Raw genomic sequence first — 24,542 nt, 5'->3', positions numbered from 1 at the left:
GCAGCCTGTGGGAAGGACTCACGTTAGAGTTGGTTTTGGAGAACTGTCTCCCAGTGGAAGGACACCACACTGGAGCAGGGGCAGTGTGAGGAATCCTTCCCCTGAGGAGAAAGGAGCAGCAGAGACAGCGTGTGATGAACAGACCACAACCCCACTCCTCATCCCCCTGCACTGCTGGAAGGAAGAGAAAAGCAGGAGTGAAGTTGAGCCCTGGAAGAAGGGAGGCATGAGGGGAAGGTGGTTTAAGATTTGGTTTGAGTTCTTTTTATTCTACTCTGATTTGATTGGAAATAAACTAAATTAATTTTCCTCAAGTTGTATCTGCTTTGCCTGTGATGGTAATTGCTGAATGATCTCTCCATGTCCTATTCTCAACCCATGAGCTTTTTGTTATATTTTCTCTCCCCTGTCCAGCTGAGAAGGGGAGTGATAGGGTGGCTTTGGTGGGCACCTGGCCTCCAGCCAGGATCAGCCCACCACATTTAGGTTTCTGTACGCTTCTCTACATCAATGATTCGACATTAGAGACTTGAGATCTTCCAGAGCAGATTCTGCTGATATACAATCATAAGAGATTTCCGATACTATTACTAGAGACTGAGAGTTGTTAGCTGGTACAGTCCAAGCGTGACAGTGCAAGTGTGACTTTCAAATGACTACGTAGAGTATATTAACAAAAAAGCAAAAAGCAACACCTCCAAACCCTCCAAAATACAGTTAGAAATTTTTTATATTCAAACCCTGTTCTTCATTCATTTAAAAACGTTAATTGTATTAAGTATTACAATGCAACATTCACAGCATTTCAGCTGAAAGACACCCTTGGACCAGTTAAGACAATTCTCTTGTTATGAAGCATGGGCACAAGACCAGAAAAAACTGCTTTGATGAACATGTAAACTGGTTGCTAATAAGCATTTTGGGGAGGAGTACAGGGACAGAGGAAAGCTCTGCGGGAGGATGAATGGAAATTGACTTGAGGCAGGTCCAAACCCAACACTAACACTAACCAGGAGTAAGGATACGCACTGTTACTCAGCTGAAACAGCCCACTACTTTGTATTAATCCACCCAGTAGCCTTTTGATCTCTGTTCCCACATTTACTTTCAGTGCTTTGCAACTCATCATCACATCATCTTACTCTGAAGCAGACGATCTCTGCCTTTGCACAGAAAGGAAGGCTTGGTGATTAATGGCTTTGTATGGCAATATTATGCAAGGTATTAAAAACAGATCAGGTAGCAGGAAATAGGAGGTAGATGTAATGCCTTACTAGAAATTAGAAATCAGTTACATAGCATTTGCTTCAAATAAAATTAGATTACACTCTCAAGTCAATAAAGTATTTCATGCTTTCGTTTAAATTTTTAGATTATAATTATTTCCTGGGTGCAAAAGCAATTTTGGATTTTCCTAATCATTATGCAAATCTAACCCATGATCCAAAACACAAGTTGGATGTTGGTTTGTTTTTACTGCCAGTAATATACAATTATGCAGCTGTAGATTCATGCACGAGTTGGAAGCTTCCATAGCCTTATCAGTGCTCTGCACTCATATCAAGAATAGAGCAAGGTATCTCTAACAAAACATCCTAGCACAGTCAAGTAACAGACAACCAAAAGTTAATGAATGGTAAAGAACAAAGGCTTGGCTAATACCAAGAGTGATTCTTTACTATCTGGGAAAGCACAAGATTTTTCCCACTATTCTCTCAGCTTTCCCTGTCCTTTAATGAAGAGTGCCATTTAAGAATAAGTTAATAGCAGAGAAAAAAACACATAAAACCCCATGAAAGTGCAAGATACAAGGAAAAGCCATGAGCTAGGATGGTATCACAGTCTCTTTAGAGACATCTATAGCAACTCTATACCAACAGTTGATCATTATACAAACTCAGATGACAATTGACCCAAAGGTGATGATATCTCTTTGTGCAAACAAGCAGTCTCACCCTGTTTCAGTGCTTTTAAATTAGGCTGAAGGGAAACTTGGGAGCAAACACCTATCAACCAAAAGGAGAATTCAGCAACTACCTGTTATCCTTTACTCACACAAACTTCTGGTCTGCCCATGCATCAAGCCAAGGCATGATGAGGCATTAGGGGACAAATCAGAAGTTTTCTTCCTGTCTAGGAAGCACCTGTGTGTTGAAATGCTATGATTATTTTTCTTGTAAAATGAAATACATCACTGACTACTTTTCTTACAATTGACACATTTTCATATATGCTTGTATAAAATGCATCTGTAAAACTTTAATTATTTTATTCTTCAGAACTACTAATTTAAGCGAATCTTAGATCAAAATTTCAGCTCAGAGAGAATTGTTTATGGTTCAGTAATAAAAGAAGTAGTTTAGAAACAGAAACCAAAAAGTTTAGTTACATAACTCAAATGGTCTATGCCAACAATGCCAACATCACCACTGGCCAGAACATGCCTCACAATATTACTAAGCTTACTAAATTTCATTACAGAATTATCATTTAATGACTGCTAGACAATCCTTAAAGTCAAACAAAAATAATTTCATTATTAGAGCCATGTAAAATTATCCCTGCTTTGTTAACATATTTTCTGTTTATTTGGCTAGAAACAGATTCTAGCTGAGTCTTATTAAAGAAAAATCCAACAAGAATCTTCTAGAGGATTAACTTCCAAACCGGCAATACCATGACGTATACAGTAAGAGACACTGTATAAAATTCTTTCACACCACAACTTCAAAGGCTTCCCAAACTTTTTCACAGACTGTATTTACAGGTGTGCAGATTGGGAAAGTGTTTAAATCAGACAGTCGAGACTGCTGAAAAGAGGGGCTTTACCTTTATTACTGCCAATCTTTGGACTTCGGTGTTTACCTCACGTACTGAAAAACATTTAAGTTTGCAATATTCAATTTCACGTAAGTCACTTTCTAACACAAGCTCTTAAATAGTCATTTTGTGTACAGGTGATTGGTTTGGTCTCCTTTTTAATTCTCATCTCTGATGTGCCCTAAACAATAGGCTACTTTTATAGAAGGTGGACATCACCATACTCAGGTTTTTGATTAAAGGAGCTATATCTGAGCTACTAGATGCTGTTTGACCACACCTCCTTGCCAATCCTCTCAAGGGATTCTGTTGGAGGGAAAGACAGACATCTCTACAACCCAATAGAGTTTAATGGTAATGCAAGTCACAAGATTGCCATAGTTAGAACCACTTCCAGTAGCAAAATTTCAGGCACTTCACTACCTTTATTAGAGAATACCTTGCTGGCTTCAGACCTTCAAACACAAGTGGCTGAACAGAGATTTTTTAGATTAATCTGCTGAACTTGGGCCATTTTTCAAATCTGTCTTTAAAGAACTACCAAAAAAAAAAATTATCTCCATGTCAAGAAGATGTGATGTAAAACAAAGAACCTGAAGGCAAACATGCAGGAATTCCTTTACTTATAAGACTCTAAAGCAGATTTAAAAAAAAAAAAAGTTTGGTCATCCGATTGAAAATAAGACTCTTACCCAACACTCTTCAGAGCACTTTCACATGCAAGATTTGTTCCCCAAAACTAAGCCACCTCTTCTAGGTAGAAGTCTGATACAAAACTTAAGATAAAATTCATATCAATTAACAGCATTATATCTAGATACTAGAGTCTTCAGGTTTATATTATTTAGCAGTGAGATAATTTTTCAGCTGCCACCTTTCAATTCCCATTTTCCCAGAACTAAGTTTTCTATAGGAGTGTTCAGGAATTTCATATTCTTACCACCAAAAAGAATCACACAGCAGTGGACAAGGCACAAAACATTCTTCTATTCATATTCTTATGAAAAAGATGCTCTCTAAGAGCTTTATTGTGCAAAACAAGTAGTCATTTTAGTATTTGTTGAGCACAGAAAGCCTGTTGTAGTTCAGACAAGATTAGCTTAAAGAAATCATTGGAAAGATTAATGATACAGATAATTTCCTAAAAATAGGGAAAATTGATGGTTCTATTAACCTCCCAAAAAGATAAAAGAATGGAACTGCTAATGTTAGTGAGTTGTACACACTCTGCCTCACAATCTAAGAACAGTATCAGCTTAAATTTGGCAAACTGAAGGGACCTATAACCTTTGTTACTAATCTCAGAACACTCAAAAAATGAGAGATGTATGCAACAGCCAAACGATGTTCTTCAAAACGATTACTACTGACTTAGTGACAAAATTCACACTAAACTCAGTACAGCAATTTCTTACTCAAAACATCCAGAATATGTATCAAGCAGCTTTATCCTCTTGCTGAGCAAAGAATTAAATGCCACATTTATAAATTGAGATGTAATCCTTTTAATGTTCTTACTAAAGAAGGAAAAAGTTAAAAGGCCACAGTGTTTTGTTACAGATATCCACAAAGCATCTGGAATATAACTTTTTGAAGACACATTAATTTTCATCCAAGTATTCCAGAAATTGTGGTTTTGGCTGAAGTAGACAAAAGCTCTACATACCTCAAAGCCAAGTCTATCTTTCTCTTTCCAAAAACAGAAATGTGTAACCTTCTTATCCCAAAATTCATCTGGCTTTACTACACAAACAAGTGACACCTCAGCTGGAACAACGTTCTGTAAAACAAATGAAAACATAGGTAAAACATTCAAGATTAAACATTAATTTACCACAGAACTAAATTCCACTTCCATGTCACCATCTATTCAAGAACTTAACATTTACAGACAGAAATTAAATTGTGTTTCCTGCACCTACTTCACAAGTTAGCTCCATCCTGCTTCATAGTAAATTGCACTACATTTCATCGCAAAATTGTGTCAGAACTGAAAGAAAATCTGACTCTTTACTCCCAGTCCTGAGGCTTAACCATCAGTACAGAAAAACATGAGTTATTGGCTATGCTTTATTTTATTTATAGCATTTGATTACAAAAACAAAAAATCTTAAGTACAATAAAGCTTTCTACCAATGTTATTTGCTATGTACAATGAAACAGTAATTGAAGTTTGAAAATAATTGTATACTTTCTTACTAAATCACATGTCAAGATTATAAACTTTACTTCTCTAGTACATACTGATTAGACAGAATGCAGGGTCTTGGTACTAAGATTTCAGCATTTTAATTCATAAAAATATTACCAGGAAAACATTCTTCATCTTAAAACAGTTATTTCATCTACCAAGTTGATTTTATGTTGTCACACTAAATGTGGATCAAAGAACAGACACTCTTGATTACTCCCAAGCCATCAGCTATAGCAATAAGCAACAGATAGTCACAGTAGTGCCACCAAGGTGACATAATCCATGGGATTTGTCTTCAAATCCCTTGCTTTGTTTATAAAAATATAATTTTAAAATGTTAAATACATCCAATTCAGAAATCATAGCACTACAAAAAAGATTTCAGTTTTGCACCATTTTAACAAATATGCAAAAACTGTTTAAAGGTATACAACATTTTTAACAGTGTCTATTTGATGACCAACCAGCACCTTTGTGTGTCCACACCTATGTGTGTCCAACCAGAAAAAAAATCTGAAGAGATTAGTTTACATTGAAAAAAAAAAAATCATCTTTATTGTTTCCTTCTCAAATTAAAGATACAGATGGTCAACCTATGTTTCTGCAGGCTTCACACTGGCATGAAGTGTGCTTACAGGAAGCCAGTGAAATCTGAGTGTGGGCAAATAGCTACCTTCCCCACTAGCTGAAGTTCCTTCTAATGGTCACGACTGCACATAGCTGAAGTGAAAGCTCAATGAAGATCAAAATCAGAATACAGTGGATCCAATTACCACAACTATGTGCTGATTTTGGCTGTGATAGGGTTAATTTTCTTCACAGTAGCTGGTACCGAGCTCTGTTTTGGACTTGTGCTGAAAACAGTGTTGATAAACACAAGGATGTTTTCATTACTGTCGAGCTGCGCTTACACAGAGTCAAGGCCTTCTCTGCTCCTCACACCACCCCACCAGTGAGTAGGCTGGGGGTGCACAAGAAGCTGGGAGGAGACACAGCAGGCATAGGTGACCCCAACTGACCAAAAGGGATATTCCATACCATATGACATCATGCTCAGCATATAAAGCTGGGGGAAGAAGGAAGTGGGGGACATTCAGTGATGACATTCATCTTCCCAAGTAACCGTTACATGTAATGGAGCCCTGCTTTCCTGGGGATGGCTGAACACCACCTGCCCGCCGATGGGAAGTGGTGAATGAATTCCTTGTTTTGCTTTGCTTATGTGCATGGCTTTTGCTTTAAACAGGCTTTATCTCAACCCATGAGTTTTCTCACTTTTACACTTCTGATTCTCTCCCCGCTGCCACCAAGGGGGAACTGAGCAAGTAGTTGTGTGGGGCCTAGTTGCCAGCTGGTGTTAAACCACAATACTATTAACAGGAATGCTCCATCTTCGTCAACAATAGGTGAGAGAGACCTTGAAACAGCCTTAAAAACCCAAGAGCAACAATGAGCCAACAGGACAAAATGAAATTATTCATATTTGACACAGTTTCTGAGGCTTCATCTAAGTCTGAGAGGAAAACTGCTCTGATAACGAGAAATCACACGTGCAGTAAGAAAGGCAGTAGTTCAAGTTCTCTAATCTATTCAGAGTGCTGTATGTTGCATTTTCTTTGACCATTGAGACCAGAAAGTATCCTATACTGTTTATCAGAAATAAGACATTATTGTAACCTCACAGTTCTGAAAAGCTAAAAAAAAAAACCCACCACCCACGTGATGTCAGTATGTAATGAATTTGTCCTTCACTTGAGTGAGGTGTATTATCTGATTTCCCAATTGTTTCTTCCTGCACGGAAACGTCACAGAATCACATTTTGTGATTTTAAAAGGCAAAAATTGTCTATTTATCAATAAAGAAAATACTGTCTCTACAATAACACAGCTATTGGGTTCACATCTATAAAACTAATCAGTCAGCTATGAATGTATAAAAATTTGCTTACCTGTAGCATTAATACAACCGTCTTTACCACATTCCATTGAGATTTTCTGCCATCCACTATCACAGTAAATCCTCTGGCTTTACACTTCTCACTGAAAGAAATAAAACACTTAGGAAAAAAAATTCAACAAGTGACATATCACAATGACCTTGAATTTCAACTCCACTGACAAATATAACTACACATGTTTTATCTATAAAAATACTATCTTATAAACCTTAAGTTTACTCATTTGGAAATAACTTTTAATTTTAATGCTCAAGCATATTAATAGATATTCCAAATTACATTTTTCATTATCACTGAAGTGTATTTCATCATACAAGCATTTATTTAAACTTTAGTATGGGCATGAACTTCACAAGATCCACAGAAAGAAGGGGGCAATTTACAGTTTTGTAAGGAAGACAAAGGATGACAGTTTTCATACTTGTGAATTGGCGCAGATTTGAGAATACATGTACATATTGCTTGATGCACATCCAAGCAGGAAAACATCTAACACATGATTAAATTTCTGAGCAAATAAACTGCAGTACACAAAAAGCCTCTACAAAGACAGAGGCTTTGTATATGGATTTACAAGAAATCGTAGACTGACACCATCCCTCTTTCTTCTAATAAGGTTTGAGTCTGGGTGTACTACAAAAAAAACAGCTGAAAGCAGCTGCAAAGACAAAAAAAAATCAAAAGGTACTTCTGCTCAAGTGGCAAATGGGAGAAAATGGCAAAAACTTGCATTCTCTGTACATTCCCACAAAGATCTCTCCATCTCATTTCTAACTGAATCTGGCAACAAGGTGCTCACAACAGTTGGACAGTGTTCAACAATGGCAGCGACCTCTGGATACCAACAGCCTCAAAGTGTTACCTTCTTGTGATCAGCATAGTAGTAGCCAGAAGAGAACATGGTAGCAAGCTCATAATTTTAGCATTAGTTACCACACTGGGTATCATAGCCCAGATTGAAATTTGTGTGTCCAGCAAAGCCATAAATAACTAAAAAACATGACATTTACATGAGACAGAAAAGCATTATTTAATATTTATCACTCAAATCCGCAATTATAAGACAAAGCCATTTCTGTGATCTACTTAGCTTATAAAAAGACCAAAGCAACTTGCATGTCACAGTAAGCATTATGTGTCACACTAAGAAATTTAACTGTTATTTATATCATGTTTAAGCTGAGCTTCATCAGGTATGGGTGGTAGACAAGTTTATCTTTGAACTTAGAAAAAGGGTGAAAAAAGGGACCTTAGGCTCACTGGAATCCAGCATTATCAGCATCTGCTCTTCTCTACATTAAAACCTATTAATAAAACCAAAACATGAAAAACAAACAACCAAATTCAAAAGTGAGCCACCACTCCTGATAAGTTCAGCCAACACAAACATAAATGTTTGTATGAAAGCTAAAATAAAAAGCCCAACACCTGGTGATTTGAGCTACAACAGAGAGAGTAGAACAAAGGAAGTAAACCGTAGTATGCAGAGACAATAGCATAATATCGCCCCTTTTATTTTTCTTCTGAAAACAGAGGCCTCTTCAGAACCCAAGAATTTTAAATAGCACCAAAGAAAAGCATAACAGTAGATTTAAACACCAGGAATAAGCTGCCTGAAGTTTTAGGAAAGCATTTTATACACCCCCCGAAGAAATTTTATATAAAACATCACAAGCCGTTATGCCTCTCAAATTCTGGACACAGCTATCCATCAACATTAGAATACCTATTTCAAAACAGTTATATTTACAACACACTTCATGCACAACTGAATTAAGTTAAACGTATTATGTTACCTTACTCACAGAACTTAAGGGAAAAAAGTAACATTAACATTTCTTGGACAGCTATCTGTGTTTCGGACAGCATCCCTCACCACACCCCTCCTTTTTTTTTTTTCCTAACACTGTTCAGCAAGTGTTTCCAAAACAAAAAAGGCAAGCGCTTAGGCCAAAAAGTTTGCATTTCCCACTAAAAAACAACAGGCAAACAAAAATTACAATGATTTTTCCATACTGCCACCATAAAAAGAGAAGTCATTTTTTCCATGACTGACAGAACATTACATGTGGGAACACTGAACTTTGCTTTCAAACACATTTCCCAGTTTGTATGCAGTACAAAGAGTACTTTGGTTAGATTTTCAAACAGTTATTTTTAAACTAATATATGTAGAAACATACACCAGGATGAGACTGTGGAATAATTAATGCTTGCTAGAACAACAATGCCCCCACATCTGTTCCATAAATCCAGCCAAGTCCCTAAGTCAATGAGATGACTTGCATGGATGACCACGTGGGATTTTCATCACTTTACAAAAGACAGCATGCTGTTTGAAAAAAACCGTAAAACTTGATGATTAAAATGTTGTGCAATATACTCCTATACCTATCAATGTTTTACTTGTAGGAAACTTGAATTTATTCTTTGCTTCTCTCTCCCAATCAGAATTATTTTAAACAATCTTAACTATAAAAATTTGGATCATTTAATGGTGTTTTAATAACATTTATAGATTGCAATAAGCAAAGTACACTAAACGGTCTTTAGTTATATGCCACTGTTCCTCTGTTTCCAGAAGAGGAATTTAAAGGCATACAAAAGCAAGCATTTACCTGACAAGATTTCTTTCCTTTTTAAATCAGTGGCACAAGAAAACAAAACAAATCTATGATAAAGATCCATCTCTGGATCTTAAGAAAAAAAATGCAGTTAACTAAGCTTGTACCAAGAGTTGTCACTATAATTTGCAGGGTTACATGTGCAGAACCTAAGCAACAACGATCTTAGAGCAAGGAGGATACTCAAGCCGTCATTCAGCACATTTAAGCAGTATCTTAAACATGTGAGCTGCTCACTAACTTCCTATGTTTTTACACTCAGTGCACACTTAAGTACTACAAGCTACAAAGATTAGGAAAATAGCAAACAAAGAAAGAGAAGGAAGCTTTTTTACTTTGAGCAATGCTACCTTTGCAAGCTTAGGAGTTTCATTAGAATGGATCATTAATTTACATATTTAAGTGCACTGTCATTAAAAAGAAATTGCCAAAGATATTCCACGAAAGAAGTGAGGAAAAACACAAGAAAAAAAAGTGCCAGATAAAAAGAATAAAGGGACATACAAAAACCTCAGTAGACATCCCTTAGTTTATTGGGATGTATGTTTCTACAGTGTGATACTGTCAGACTGAATTAAGAAAAACATTTACATAAAATTCATTTGGTACTGAAAGGCAAATAAAAACAAAAGCCAATAAAAAGATCCCTTCCACCACTGGAAAAGAAGGCAACCCTGAACAGAATGCCTTTGAAATCACCTTGGGATACTGAGAAGGTAGTCTAGTGTGACACTCAGCTCGTCCATACTCGTCTGTTCAAGGCATAATGGAATTGTCAGAATGAGGCCACTTCTTCTGTCCTTCCCTCCTTCATTAGAAAGGTAGTATGATGGCTTTAAGGTAAAAGAAATACTTTGTGGTTACGTGGTCTCAAAATACATCATAAAAGTAACCTTTAAAGTTGCTGTGAAATCACAACTGACATTTCACCTCTCAGATGTGAGGATTCATTCATCACACTGATATTTAAGGCATCACCAAGGCTTCAGAGCATAGACCACCTCTGTAGCTGTCAGTCTTTCATCTAGTACTTTCAAACACCACAAACCAAATTTTCCAGAAGCATTATTTTTTGTATATCTAGACTACATTATTAAAATGTATCCTCCTACACATTCTACACTACCAGCTTGTCAGAAACCTGGTAAGCTTGCATGTATCCAGCAGCTCCAACTGAACATAATGCGTCCTAGAAACACTGACTACACATCAGAGGATCTTGTACCACATGGGCTGCCCATGTCACTCTAAACTGGTAGCTCATTCATCAAATATGCAAGATTTCCAGACCTACTTACAAACACACAGCAGTTACCCCACCATTAAGATAAATACTTCTAACCAGTTTTCAAACACTTCTGATAAAAGCTGTACAAATAATAGCAGCATCAAAAATACTGAAAGAGCTGGCCTCACATTTTTATGTCCACTGTGAGATCCAGTAAGATTGTTAGGTGTTGCTGATGTGCTGCATTTAAGTCGATTGTTCTACAGCTGTGGTTTGGGTTGATTTTGACTACCCAGACTTCAAGAAAGTCTCCCGAAAGGTACAAGAAAATCCGCAGAGAATGTAAGGTAGTAGTTTTTAGGAATACAGAAAATAAATTCACTGAAACTAAAATTTGCTACAGCCAAATTAAAAAAATGGGTTACACATTGTAAAAAGGAACTATGAAAAATTACTGGAGAAGAGAAGCAAGAAAACACTGTCACAAATATTCATAAAAATTAAAAACACAGACCTAACAGAATTTGGTGATTGAACTGAGTGAGCCTGTGATAGGAAAAGTAAGAACACAAGAGGTTATGAAATTATTTCCCCAGGAAACAGTAGAAGGGTTGCCTTAAACCAACTTCCAGGGTCCAAAACTCAGTAAGCCATGGCAACAGCTCATGACTCCATTGGATAATGTATTTCTAAGAATTGCATCTAATGCTCCCTTCTCCTCCCCTACCCATGAACTCCTGAGTGGAACATTAAGATTGTTCATTTTAATGAATATATACATTGCTGGGGAAGGGAGGGGGCTTAGCAAAACACGTTTTCTTCTTCCATTTACAGCAGGTTAGTCTTACCACACCTGATTCATAACTGGAAGGGGCTTGCTCTGTTCAAAATTACTTCTGGAATCATGAGACAAACACCAGTTCCCACAAAAATAGTTAACTATTAATAGTTCATGTTTTGTTTACACAGAATTGAAAGACTCCAGTGTTGAACAGGGTCTGATTAATGAAAGTTTAGAGTTAGCACTTGAAGCCAATGCATGCAAGATACTGGACACACAGAAATTGTCACTTTTATACCTGCATTTAGTCAGCATTTGCTGAACTGGCTGAAAAAACACAAACCAAACCTGAAAACCATAGTCTCTTGACATTTCACAAAAAGACTGTAATAATTATCTAAATTATTCAGTTTCATGGCAAGTCATCTGGTGTAACAACTGACAGGTTTTCCTCCCAGCTTGTAAACACTACTAGAAAACACCTGTATTCTGCCTGCACCGTCATTTTTCTGGAGCTTTCTTGCACCAAAAACATACAGATCAGGTAAATATTCTGTCACCCTGCCATAGCCCAAAGAGAGAAAACAGTAGGAATTATCACTGATTCTCCTCAGTGAAAAATGACAGCAAGTGATTTATGTAAAAGATAACCAGCATATCTTTATCCATCTAAGAACCATTTTAACTCACAACTGTATTTTTAAAGGAAATACTGAAAAAAACAGAATGGGGCTCTAAAGGAATATCACCTAAAGCTACCAGTTAAGAAGTGATGGCTCTCATGGATGTAGTCAAACATTTCCCAGTATTAACATACTAAACAATAAGAATTATTTAATTAAAAAGTAAAAGTAAAAGGAAGTTGTTATTTGATCTTGGTTGTATTATTTGTACCTCCTTTCTAAAAAGTAAGGATTGTATAAACATTTACCACCATCTTCAGAATACAATGTTTAGAGAGATAAACTCCACCACACTGTGATTTTAGGCATAGCAAACATCAGCTCCTAGTCTAATGCTGTGCTTTTTGATAAGACAATCTGTTTTAGGCTTAGAATTAAACCTGAAAAATAAAATCAGCGGAAATGAACTTGATGTGTGTTGTAACTCAGAAATGGTGTAGTTTAAACTGAAAACACATTTAAGTTAAGGAAAGCAACTAAGCATCACAAAAAAATAATTTAATTAATTTTGTACCAATGTGGTTGTTTAGCTTTTTGCAGTCAGTAGCTTGACTTTTTTCCCTATTTGTAATAATCTACCAGCATGGAAGCTACAGAGCCATGGATTCCAAATCTGAGGAGACATTGCCCATGAGAAAACAGAGTGTTTTGCTTCCAGAAAAAGGTGGCAGGGCCAACATCATTTGTACCAATTTTCTGAAAAAATGATAAGAGACTTCAACATATAAATATGATTTTTCTGATTATTAGTTTTTAATTATTAATGTTTTTATGTATGAAACTATATGGAATAAAATTTCTTTAAAAAGAGACATGATGAACTGGTTTCTCTGTCAGGTTCCTTTACTTACACTGAATAATACTTAAAAGAACAACTGCATGAATATTTACCATTCATTAATTTAAAGCATCCATTAATACCACACAATTCCAAAAAGGTCAGACCTACTTAAAAATATGCAGCTTCAAAAAGGTTCCTAGCATTTTAACTGCCACTCAATAAATTACTTTCCACTAAGAACATCTATATTTTGAAATGGATCAGGCAGCTTTAAGAGCAATCTGAATATGCACTCTAGTTAATGAGAACTTCCCCTTGCAGTATAATGCTGAACAACCAACATACTGTGCATCTGCTATTGTCCACTGTCCCAGGTTTTAATGTAAGTTGAGTTTTGGTGTTCTTTTCGGTTGGTTGGGTTTGTCTTTTTTTTTTTTTTAAAGAGGAATTGTTTGATTTGCAATTGCTGGCAAATTCAAAGCAAAACAAATTCTATTAACAAAAGGAGCAGTTGTCATTTCACGTGACTGGAGCAGGCTAAACTAGACTAGGTAAAATAAACTAAACCTGAAGAATATTTATTTATGGGAACACTTGTCAATTTCTGAAGTTCAGAAGTGTTCTGCAAGTTATCTACCTACCCTGGAGTAGACAAACACCAAGAACTAAGAGAGTTATCTATGACAGCAGTGAAATCAGCAAGAGAATGCCATTCATCATAAGTATTGCCTTTTGTTTTTATCTGGTATGGGGAGGAGAGAAAGTTACCTTCAGCCCAAGATCCAAGGAGTTATAATAATTTCAGACTTGCCTGAATTAACTACTTGGCAACAATCAAAATGTTGCAATGCATGGCTAATTCTGCTTCCATCCATTTCTGTGTTAGAGGAAAAAATACGCAGGGTGGGGAGAAGGAAACATTTTCCAAAGAAAATCCTGAAAATATTCACTCTGTATTTCTAAAACCACACAAAAACCCAGAGAAAGGGTTATTTTGGATATCTGCTAAATTATCATTCTTTTATACATAGACAAACTTCTTGACATCAACCTTAGGGCTGAGTTACAGGCTATGGCAAAAACAAGTGCTACACACCAACAGCAATAGCTTGGCTGCTTCATTAAAAATTTCAGAGATCCTTTTGAAATATGACAAAGTGCTAAGCAACAATATATTTCTCTTAAATACATCCAGCAAATACAAATAACAAACCTAAAAATCCCATATAAATTACGCAGGGAGGAATCAATTGAGGAAAACAGAAACCATACCTGAAAGAAAAGCCAATTTTTTCTTCAGAATGGGTAATATTACTGAAGCTTCCATTCTACTTCCAATAATTTTCACAGCTCTGAAACACAAGAAATTAAAGTTGTCAAGCATGGGAAAAATCAATTACAATGTTTCATTACAGTGAGCACTGGCCAGAACACTTTTTTACTCTGCAACCAATATCGACAGTAATGTTCTTTCTTCAGATTTTACAATATCATATGCATTTTTCCATGTAAATCTTTAATTGAAGATTTATTTCTCCTCATCATAAAAAAAAGAAAATCAAAGCAGAGTATTTATACAAAAGTCCATCCCCATTGAACTACAACTGACTGACAGATAATCAACTGAATCAAAACTACAAATGATATAGGAGAAAAGAAAAAAAAAATCAAAATAGAGAGCTTGAGGTAAAATAGAGTAGTAATTTTTTCTTGTTAAAACAATGAGCTTCATACAAACAAAAAAAATCCAGAATGGTCATTTTTATTATGAAACAGAAATAACATTTCAACAGCCTTTTACTGTCCAACCCCGTTCCAGTGCGTAATGCTTCACAATGTTCATTCCCATCCCTTACCCCAAAATTTCCATATTTAAGTGCCATTTTTTTTTTCCATTTTATAAAAAAAACCCGCATTTTCCATATTACAGAAGGAAACAAACAAAGCTCAGTTCTTTCAGAACTCAAGACTGACACTGGTCATTTTTGTTTCTCAGATACACACTCAAACCCCTTTTTGTAAGCTATTTAACTTTGGCATTATTCTTTTTTCCTGAGTATGTGGAACATATACCTGGCAATGAGTTTTCCCTCTCCTCCCCAAGATACATTTTAAAATAATTACTACAAATGGCTCTTTATTAAAATCAATGAAGAAAGCCCAAACCTACACACACTTTGTTATCTTCACGCTTTCACAGAAAAACAAAAGTTTGCATCAACTTACTGACTCTATGGAGCACTTTGCTGTTGTGAAAAGATCTATTTATTTAATATGAAAGCACTGCCTGGCTTTCTGCCACAGTAGTGGCACTGTCCATGGGTCAAAATAGTTCTTTTGTTCAGTATTTCCTCGAACCAAAGGAAGCATTCAATTCATTCAGAGTGGAGGGAGGTGAGTCAGAAGAATGCCGATAATTTCAAACACCTAGCCTTTGTTCCAGAAACCCCTGAGTTTTCAATTACCTCTCTTCCGTGAGAGCTTTGATGTGCTCCATACAGAAGAAAACTCTCACAAGAGCAGGTTATCATAACATACCAGAAAAAAAGCTTCATGTTTAGAGAAGGATGTTAAACCTTGTTTTTATCTTTAACACTCCAGAGAATCTCAGAATTAATTAAATTAAATGTCGGGTTTTAGTATTAAAAGTAAAACAATTTCAAGAGATCTGGCATCTACTTTCCACTGGGAGCTACCAAAGGTGCTAAAAAAAGAAAAGAATGATGTTACTCAATCTTGTACCACTGTTTAGATGAAGGAAACAGATACAGTGTCTATTCATCAATTAAAAAAAGGCATTTGGACTCCTTAAATAGAAAAGCAGCTACAGAAGGAAAACAAGAGTACTGAAAAGAGCAAATATCACTTGAGGAAAGTGAAATACTTCAAGAAGCTGCTTATTATCACTTCTAAAACAAAAGATATAACTTTTATATGCTCAAATTTTACAGATATGAAACAAGTTAAAGAGGTTAAATCTATTTGCTGAATTTCAGAAACAATCTAGAATACTACATGCCCACCTGCAATCTACTTCGTCAATTAGTATACTATACACCAAATTGTAAATCTTGTGTATACAGGTAATGTGTTAAATAAGAGAACTATATTGAAGAACCTCACTGAAGTTGTTCAGAATGTCCTGAGCTTTCAGGTTTTTAAATCAACACAGCAATGTTGACCTCCAAAAATGTATTCTTTTTTGAAGATTTCTGCAGAGAAGTGGCAAGACTAAATCCACATAATATTTGTATTTGAAACCTAAATATCTGAAAGGTGTTCCCGTGAAATAGAAAACTCTTCAAACGCCCCACCAAGCAGAAACTAACACTACTTTTGGAGAAAATTCTCCTAAAGACAAACTTAAATGAAATAGGTATACATTACTATCTCCCTATCTTCTACCTAAAGAAATAGTAAACTAAAAATTTACAGAATAAAAATATAAGCAATATTTCAGGCTACACTCCAATGTGAAATCAAATCATGAATTGGTAGGGTGTAATTCAGCATGAGTGCAAAATTTCTGATGAACGAAGAATATCACCTGCATTTTCTGCTACACATCTTCAGGCTCATCTAATAAAGAAATCTAAATAAGAACCAATGTCCAGACTCTGTTGAAAACCATTTTAAAAAACTTACTAAAGAGAGAGGGCAGAGAGGGAAGCTGACAGACTTCCACTGAATACATAACTGGAAGTAAGATGCCCTGAAGATGCTAGAGAGAAGCTGTCCTGCAAGTAACAAATATTTTCTTTCTGAGCAACCCAGTGGAAACCACCAGACAAAACCAATAACAATCAAAATGAATTCTACCTCCATGAGAATTAATATAAACATGTTTACTCAAATTCATTAGACCTGAAACATTTGATACTCTCAGTACATGGTACAAGGACTTTAAATGGGCTAGTCTGTTCACAAACATCTATTCCAAGTTTCAAAGAACAAGTACTTTTTTCATTCATGTATCAAGCAAGAGTGTAGCTGGTCTGTTAAGCATGATCTGGTTTCTATTCCTTGTTCTGCTATGAAATATACATATGGCTTTCAGTGAGTCATTTATCCCTTTTAGTCTTCATTCAGTCCCTCCATCTAACTCCCTTTTTACAAGAGCATTGTGATGTTTAATTCATTAATGTTTTTGAACACTTGGGAGATTAGAAGGAACTCCACAGATCTGCCTATAAATAACCAAGCAGCAGATGGGCAGCTACTTTCAAAACTGTAGCAGCTTGCAAGTCCAGGCACAAACAATAGCACAATAAACAATACACAGCCTGAAGTACTGCAGAAGAAAAAAAAAAAAAAGGCCTCAATCATATAGGATGAAATTATTTTTTTCTTTTAAAATCAACTTCTGAATTGCAGACCTTCAAAGTTAACAGCTTTGTTCCCTGAAGCCAGCATGGAAGTTTTTTCAGATGCTAACTTCAGCCCACAAAACATTACCCCACCTTCCCTGGATCAGGCTAAAAAAAAAAGTTCATCTGTCCCACACAGAAATTAGATCCACGTGCGAAACACAGAAAGGTATCACAGTTATCCATGTAGATTATTATTTCACCTTCATTTAAAGCTACATTAAAGGACGTCATCTCTCCCACAGCTAAGTGGCACAAAGACAGAGAGAACACAAAGGTGTCTCCAGGGATGATACCCCAGGGTAATTTAAGAAGCAAATCAAACCTGTCCAGAAGTAGAAAAAGGCTGTAAGCATTCATTAGTTAATGCTGTCTTCAATTAAAAGACCACATGGAACTGGGTCACTCAGCTGGATGTTTCAAAATAACAACAAAACCTGACAGATGAACATCAGCTTAGGTACTCAAATGCAGTGTTTTACTCTTTCAATATTATGAGCAGCACTAATAAAGCCCTTAAGACCTCAGGAGAAAAGGTAACTCCACATATTTAGGAAAGATCAAATCAAGGGTTTTTTGCCTTTTCAACTATTTTGTTCTTTTATTTTCTGACTATTTGTAAAAACTACCCATAAAAACAGCATATTGAAGTTTTGTATTATACCTGATTTTCAAGTTGCACATGAAGAAAATATTCTTGATATTCCATAATCTGTTCATTCATACCAAAGGATTAAGAAAATAAAAAAAAATACAGGCTCAGTAGATTTCATCAGTGCGTAAGCTTGTTCAGTTACAAAGCAAAATGCAACTACACAATGTCAATTCCATTACACACACACAGTTAGTACTCTAACTCAGCAGCTTGTGATGGCAGGTGGACAGATAGAAAACATGCTCTAGTTTTGATGCAAAAGCACATTGTCACAGACATACAAAATTTAAGCTTGGAAAAAACTCGTTTCTTCTGCCCAATTTTCACCTGGAGGTTCAAGTCTTTCCTTTGTCTTCTAACTAGAGCTATTAATAGAATTTAGAAGAACTGTCTGTTAACTATTCAACCTATTTTCCATATACGTTTCCCACCCATTCTCCATCCCTCAGCATTCTGTAAAAAGTAAAATAAAAGATGAGTGGCAAGAAGAAGTGATGAGCACTATAATGAATAGTGAACCAGCAAATGGAGAAGAAGTGAGTAAGAGAGGTTATGCCACCAGGGGAAAAAAAAAAAAAAAAAAAAGGAAAGACATTGTGCTCAAAAGTTTTAACTTTGACCTTGGCCAATTATTCATTTCCCAGAATGATAGAGCTTTTCCTCGGACTCAGAGCAACCTCTAGAGTGAAAGAAAAGAGTACTGAGCAAAGAAACAATGTAACTAACGATGCACAGTAACATCTGTATGAACAGCTGGGAAACACAATAGCAACACCTCAGGCTTTCCATACAAGAAGGGAAAGAACAGGATATTGTGCAGCAATTCGCACTCTCTCAAAGAATAGCACTTCTCTGGATTCAAAAGCCATGTCCAGACAGCAGTGTTGCTCCAACATAAATCAACACATGCAGAAGTGTGTAATGATGATACAACACATGACATACAAAATGATAGCGTGCTAGAGTTTTCTACCCTTTCCAGCCTCAGGCCAAGCCAAACACTTACGGTGTATGTTAAATTACAGCAGTTTTCAGGCTTCTTTAATCAAGAATAGTAGATAAAAGTCACGGGTTTTGGATTCATCTTCACATTTCCTTTTCTCCCACATTTACAGAGAGACACCCAATGTTTCCTTTCCTGCAGAACCCTATTGCTTGCCCTTGAAGGATGTTACCACGGGCAATAACAGCCTCATCTACCTTTATTCTCCCTTGCAACAAGCAGCCAAAAAAAACAACAGAAGTTGCAGTCATCTGGTATAGTCCAAATCCACTTCACAGCATCCAGTGACCACAGAATACACAAAATGATGCGATCTGGGAGGTTGCTTCTTCCACTGCTTTCTACATAGAAATAGGTCGATTGAAATGCTATGTTCAAAGTATAGCACAGACTTTTTCTCTTTCTCATCACACCTCCCTAAGATTCATTAAAAATAAACAAGTCCCAGGTTCAGCTCTAAAGATTTTGGTCAGATCAGAAATATGACAAAAACCACACAAATTATAAGTTCTCCCACAGAAATAGGTTGAGGGGAAGAAATGTAATCTATGAATAGTAAAATAAAATTACATACTCTTCTTCTATCTTCCTCTACTAAAAAAACAAGCAAGTCATAAAAGCTTGCAAGAATGAACTGGGGGAAATAAATACCTTATCACTGTTTCTGTAAGGAACTGTCCAAAAATAGTTTGTGACAAAAAGATCATAGAGAGTTCTTATGCCTTCAGTACTTCATAAAGTTAATTAAGACAGTGGGAAGAATAAGGTTGGACAATTCAGGCCTTAAGCAGCCAAGTCAACAGACAAAGTCAAGACAAACAGCTGCACTGATGAGTGCAACTGTTGGCAGTCTGGAGCAAATGAGAAATAGCTTTCCTCTGGGATGCAAGATTAGAACTTCTTGTTCCTTTTATAACATTCATATAATAAAACAATCTACAACCTCATAACAATATATACACTTGGCACTGGTTACAAGTTTGTGTGGCTCAGGCCCTCAGGAATCACTTCTCAGCTCAGTATAGTCACACTACAACTGAATGGAAGCAAAAAGAAATGCTCTTCTAAACCAGAAGCCATCTAGAGTGGTGGGGGTACAAAAGGACAAATGATTGCTTGAAAGGAAAAGTAGGGTGGGGTGGGTAGACATCAGTGTAGTACACACAAAAGCAGTCATCCTTTTTTAGGCAGAGAAAACTGACCCCAAACAAGAAGAAAACAAATGAGAGGCTAATAAAAAGATTGTTTACAAATCTGTAAAACTTTGAGGCTTACACCCGACCAGAAAGTTCCCAGCTCAATAGTAAGATTTTGTGTGGACCCTGAAACATCCTGAACAATTCTCTATTAAAAAAACATATATATACACACATATGGTAGCAACCTTGCCCACCTCTTACTGCACAAGTCAACACAGACACAATGAGAATAGGAACAAAAAACAGTTCATGAGGAGTAAGTAAGTCACTTGTGAACTTTGTTAGTCTTAACCAAACATAAAAGTAGAAGAGATTGAAATATGACAGATCTGGTACATAAAAATATGAATGAAAAAGGTATTTAAGTTTCAAAATATTTCAGAATTATACAAATCACTGCTATACAAAATAAAAATAATTATCTGTGCTGCCCTTGAATTACTGTGTGCAAGGGAAATAAATCTTTCCTTAACCTGCAGAAATGTCTTTAGTTTTTGTACTCATGTTAAAAATTCTGACATTTTAGCTGCAAACCACAAATTAAGTTGTTGACAACCACCATCTGCAGTAACCACAGCATCTCTCTCTCTCTCTCACACCCCACCAAAACAAAACCTGTAGCATTCCACTATCATAAATAGATAAATGCTCACATGCTTCAGAGAATATAAAATCAAGCTCTCTAAACTGCTACCTGGAACATCTTCCATAGATATAACTCGTACGTTTTCTACCGATACTGTTTTCTAGGGCCAAATTAAAATGTAACATGAAAGAATTAGCAAACAGCATGCTAGCAGACAAAAAACCGACAACCCCCACTGAGGGTAAATCAATTAGAAATAAACCATCACTTTTACCAACACGGAAAAGTAGATAAGCCATGGCACCTTTCATCCATGTTATAACATGTCCATCCCTGACCCTTTCCCTCAAGAAGAGCCACTTCTTTTCTCAGGTTCAGCCATACATACAATTTAATGACCCAAACATCAAGCTAACATCAAATCTATTTATCTTATTCTTCCAACACCTTTTTAGTATTTTGCCTTACTTGATCTGGTCAACATTCATGCTTCATGATATCTCTCTAGGAACACATCTCAAATTCAACTCTGCCAACAATGCTGGAGTCCAGCTTGGCTCTGAATTCTCACATGTCTATTAAATCTATCTCCCTTGAATCATTGATTCTGTGAAGCCCTAAGTCATACCTTCATCTCCTCTTAACTACTGTAATTTCCTTCTTAATGGGTTCTTTATGTCCCAGCGTTCCAAACTTCAGCTTGTCCAAAATGCAGCAGCTCATCTTCTCACCTAGAAACAGGAAAACAACACTCCATATTGATTTTCACTTGCTTCCTTGTCAAGTTTAGAGTCTGCTGTAAGGATATCCTCACTTCAAAAATGTCTCGCTCTCATTTAGTCTAAACAGTAAAAAGCTTCGCCAGTGCATTTTTCTCTTTGCTCACTCAAAGTCTCATTTCTCTTCTGCACACAAGCTTCACAACCCCATCAGAGCTGCTTTTAAAACTTCTCTCCTTACTCTTGCCCACAACGACAGCTCCCTCTTTGGATTAGAATTCACGTATCTCCAGTCTTATGATTAAGCATCCTCCAATACATTTGCAAAGACTACTCTGTGTGAGACACTAACACTACATGAGACACTAACATAACCTGCACTATTTTACAGTAGCTAAGCCAAACTATTAAACTTAACTGTAGTATCACAAGCTTTGGTTGTTATAGCACCTTTTAACGATTTTTAAAAGTCACAGGACACAAAGTAAAGCAGGTAAGTTAAAGAAGGCATGAGTTACAGCCTAAATAAGTGTGCAAAATCAACTGCAGATATTGTTCTATGTGGTGTATTCATCAGTGTCAAAGCTTCTTAAGAACCAAATATATTGCCTAAAAATTCTGAAGATCTTCTTTTTGGAAGACATTGATCTTACTTACCATTGGTACTGGAATGCAACACTGCCTGTTAGGGGTACAAGTCTGAGCTCTGGATTTCGTATTCTGCAGATTTAAATGGAAACAGTATTTGATCATATTTTTAGATGTTAATACTCAATCTAAAATTTTATTTCCTTGGAGGCTGAAAACAAAGTTTTATTATAAACCTACATGATAGGGGAGTCAACATTTCCATTATATATTCACAAATACTTGTAAGCTAGTTTTTTTTTAGCAGGAATCCCGTATTTTCTACCAAAACATATGGTAGACATCAACATTGTTTATAATTAGCAGGCAATGCTCCTGAGGCAGCACCGGAAGCAGTGGGAAAGTAACAAGAACCAGAATCCTTGTAGTATGCTTCCAGTCAGAGGTAATCTACACAGAGCTTTAGGCAAAAATCGAAAACAGTTAGTCCTTTTTGTGAAGAGGAAAAAGGTATTCCTACAAACCAAGTTAATCACTACTACAAAATTTAAAAAGGCAAATTATAACTGGAATTAAAAAAAGAAAGATGCAGAATTAAGAAACAAGCATAAAACTTAAAAACTCAAAAAATGCTTTAAGACTTGCATGAAACCTTGTAACTGATCAAAATTCCACCCACCAATGAAACACAAAACTCAAAATTAATGTATACCATGTTACAGGCAAAGCCAAGATGCTAAACATTTCATGGGTTTTACAGTTACTGAGATGCAGTAGGCATTACAGCACTCTCTCACAACAAGCTTTAGATTAAGAAAAAAAAAAACCAAAAACATTCCAAGAGGTTTTCTAGTCAGGCAAATAATCTAGCAACCTCAAAAAGCTGGAGAGAGGGCAAGAGGACACACCTGTAGATCATATCAATAGCAAGGGCTCAAGAAGGCTTGAACAGAGACATGGTGAAAATACTGCATCCTTTCTTTTCCATACAAGAAACCCTAGGGTAGGCTTTGCCTACTTTATCAGAAGGTGTTGTGTTTCCCCAACCACTCATAGTCCATATAAATCATAGAGAATAAAGGTATTTGTCTTCATACTCTATTCCTAAAGACTCTTTACACTTCCGAAGTTCATCATCAATGTCTCTAGCCTCTTCCAGAAGTACCTCCAGCTGCCCACACTACTACCATTCCCAAGCAGCAGCCAACTGAAACTGAGCTGAAATTCACCTGACTCCTCCATTCTACTGCTGGAAAACAACAAAACATTTCCCCTGTTTACGTAAACTTTACTGAAAAATGTGATTCCACAGCCAATTCAGAATTAGAGCCTACAACCCCAAGTGACATTTCTAAGAAATTTAAAAATGCATGTATTTTTTTCTCTTAACTTTTATTTCTAGGTAAACTGATATTATAGATCATCTAAATGGCAAATAAAATGTATCTGTTAGCATATTACTTTAGGAAAAAGAGTTGGCTGAGGTGATTTTACAGGATTCTTCAAGATGCAAACTATGATGTTAAGAATTGTGCAAAATCCTAAAATTCACCCTTAATAAAAATATTTGTAATTGCTCCTAGTTTTGGTGACGTTTTTTGTTTTGTTTTTCCCCAGTGACAGCGCAAAGCATGATCAGCACCTTACCAGCAAGCAGTAGGCCGCTGTGACCAAGCTTCTATTCTATTCTGTGGTCCAACTTCCCCTTTTATCCTCCTTAACTTTCTGCTTAGTATAGACAATGGAACTACAAAAACTCACATTCAGAACAATGAGAACCCTTATTAGCACACAAGTATATCACCAATGTAATAACAGTATTATTTACTATACACTGAATCTTAGCAGACAGTGTCACAGAATGAGGAAAGGAAGGGGGGAAATGGTACTTCATCACAGTGAATTTTAAAGTGTGAACAAAGTCAACATCCAATTATTACAACAATGCAGACACTGCAATAGTAAAAATGCAGAGGACCAATATTTTCTTTGGGATGTAGAAAGATGAAACTACTAACAAAAGCATCTACTAATACCCAGCCCCGTAAGCCTTACCAATTTTGCTCATTAAAAAAAATTACAAAAAATGAAATTCTCTCTACTCTTGCTTCCATACACTCAAATTCTTTTAGAAAAAGGATGCTTTAAAGCATCTCCCTCCTACAACTGCCTGGCTAAAGGGGTAGCAAGGAATACTACAGTTATGGAGGAAACGACAGAATTACTAGACAATGGATCTGTCAAAAATCAAAGAAATGGCAACCATGGCTCTGAGCAACCACTGCTTCAGCAGTGAATCAGCTTCCCGACCAGGCAGCGCTTCCAGAAACCAGGAGCGCCCGCCGCCGAGGCGGTG

At 36.3% G+C, this 24,542-nt stretch overlaps 1 protein-coding gene across 1 annotated transcript in view; it reads right to left on the bottom strand.

Moving 5' to 3' along the window:
• The window catches only part of SESTD1 (SEC14 and spectrin domains 1), a 38,857-nt gene extending 24,461 nt beyond the window's left edge, over nt 1–14,396 (bottom strand). The window contains exons 1-4 of the mRNA XM_010158693.1: nt 14,342–14,396; nt 10,296–10,404; nt 6,964–7,054; nt 4,487–4,600 (exon numbers count right to left, since the gene is read on the bottom strand). Coding sequence (XP_010156995.1) covers nt 4,487–4,600; nt 6,964–7,054; nt 10,296–10,404; nt 14,342–14,396 — 369 coding nt within the window. The remainder of the gene's footprint in view (nt 1–4,486; nt 4,601–6,963; nt 7,055–10,295; nt 10,405–14,341) is intronic.
• Nucleotides 14,397–24,542: the final 10,146 nt, after the last annotated feature.

This window comes from Eurypyga helias, unplaced genomic scaffold (genome assembly GCF_000690775.1).
Source record: "Eurypyga helias isolate BGI_N326 unplaced genomic scaffold, ASM69077v1 scaffold2169, whole genome shotgun sequence".
Classification (NCBI taxonomy): Eukaryota; Metazoa; Chordata; class Aves; order Eurypygiformes; family Eurypygidae; genus Eurypyga; species Eurypyga helias.
This window is presented reverse-complemented; position numbering and strand designations above follow the sequence as displayed.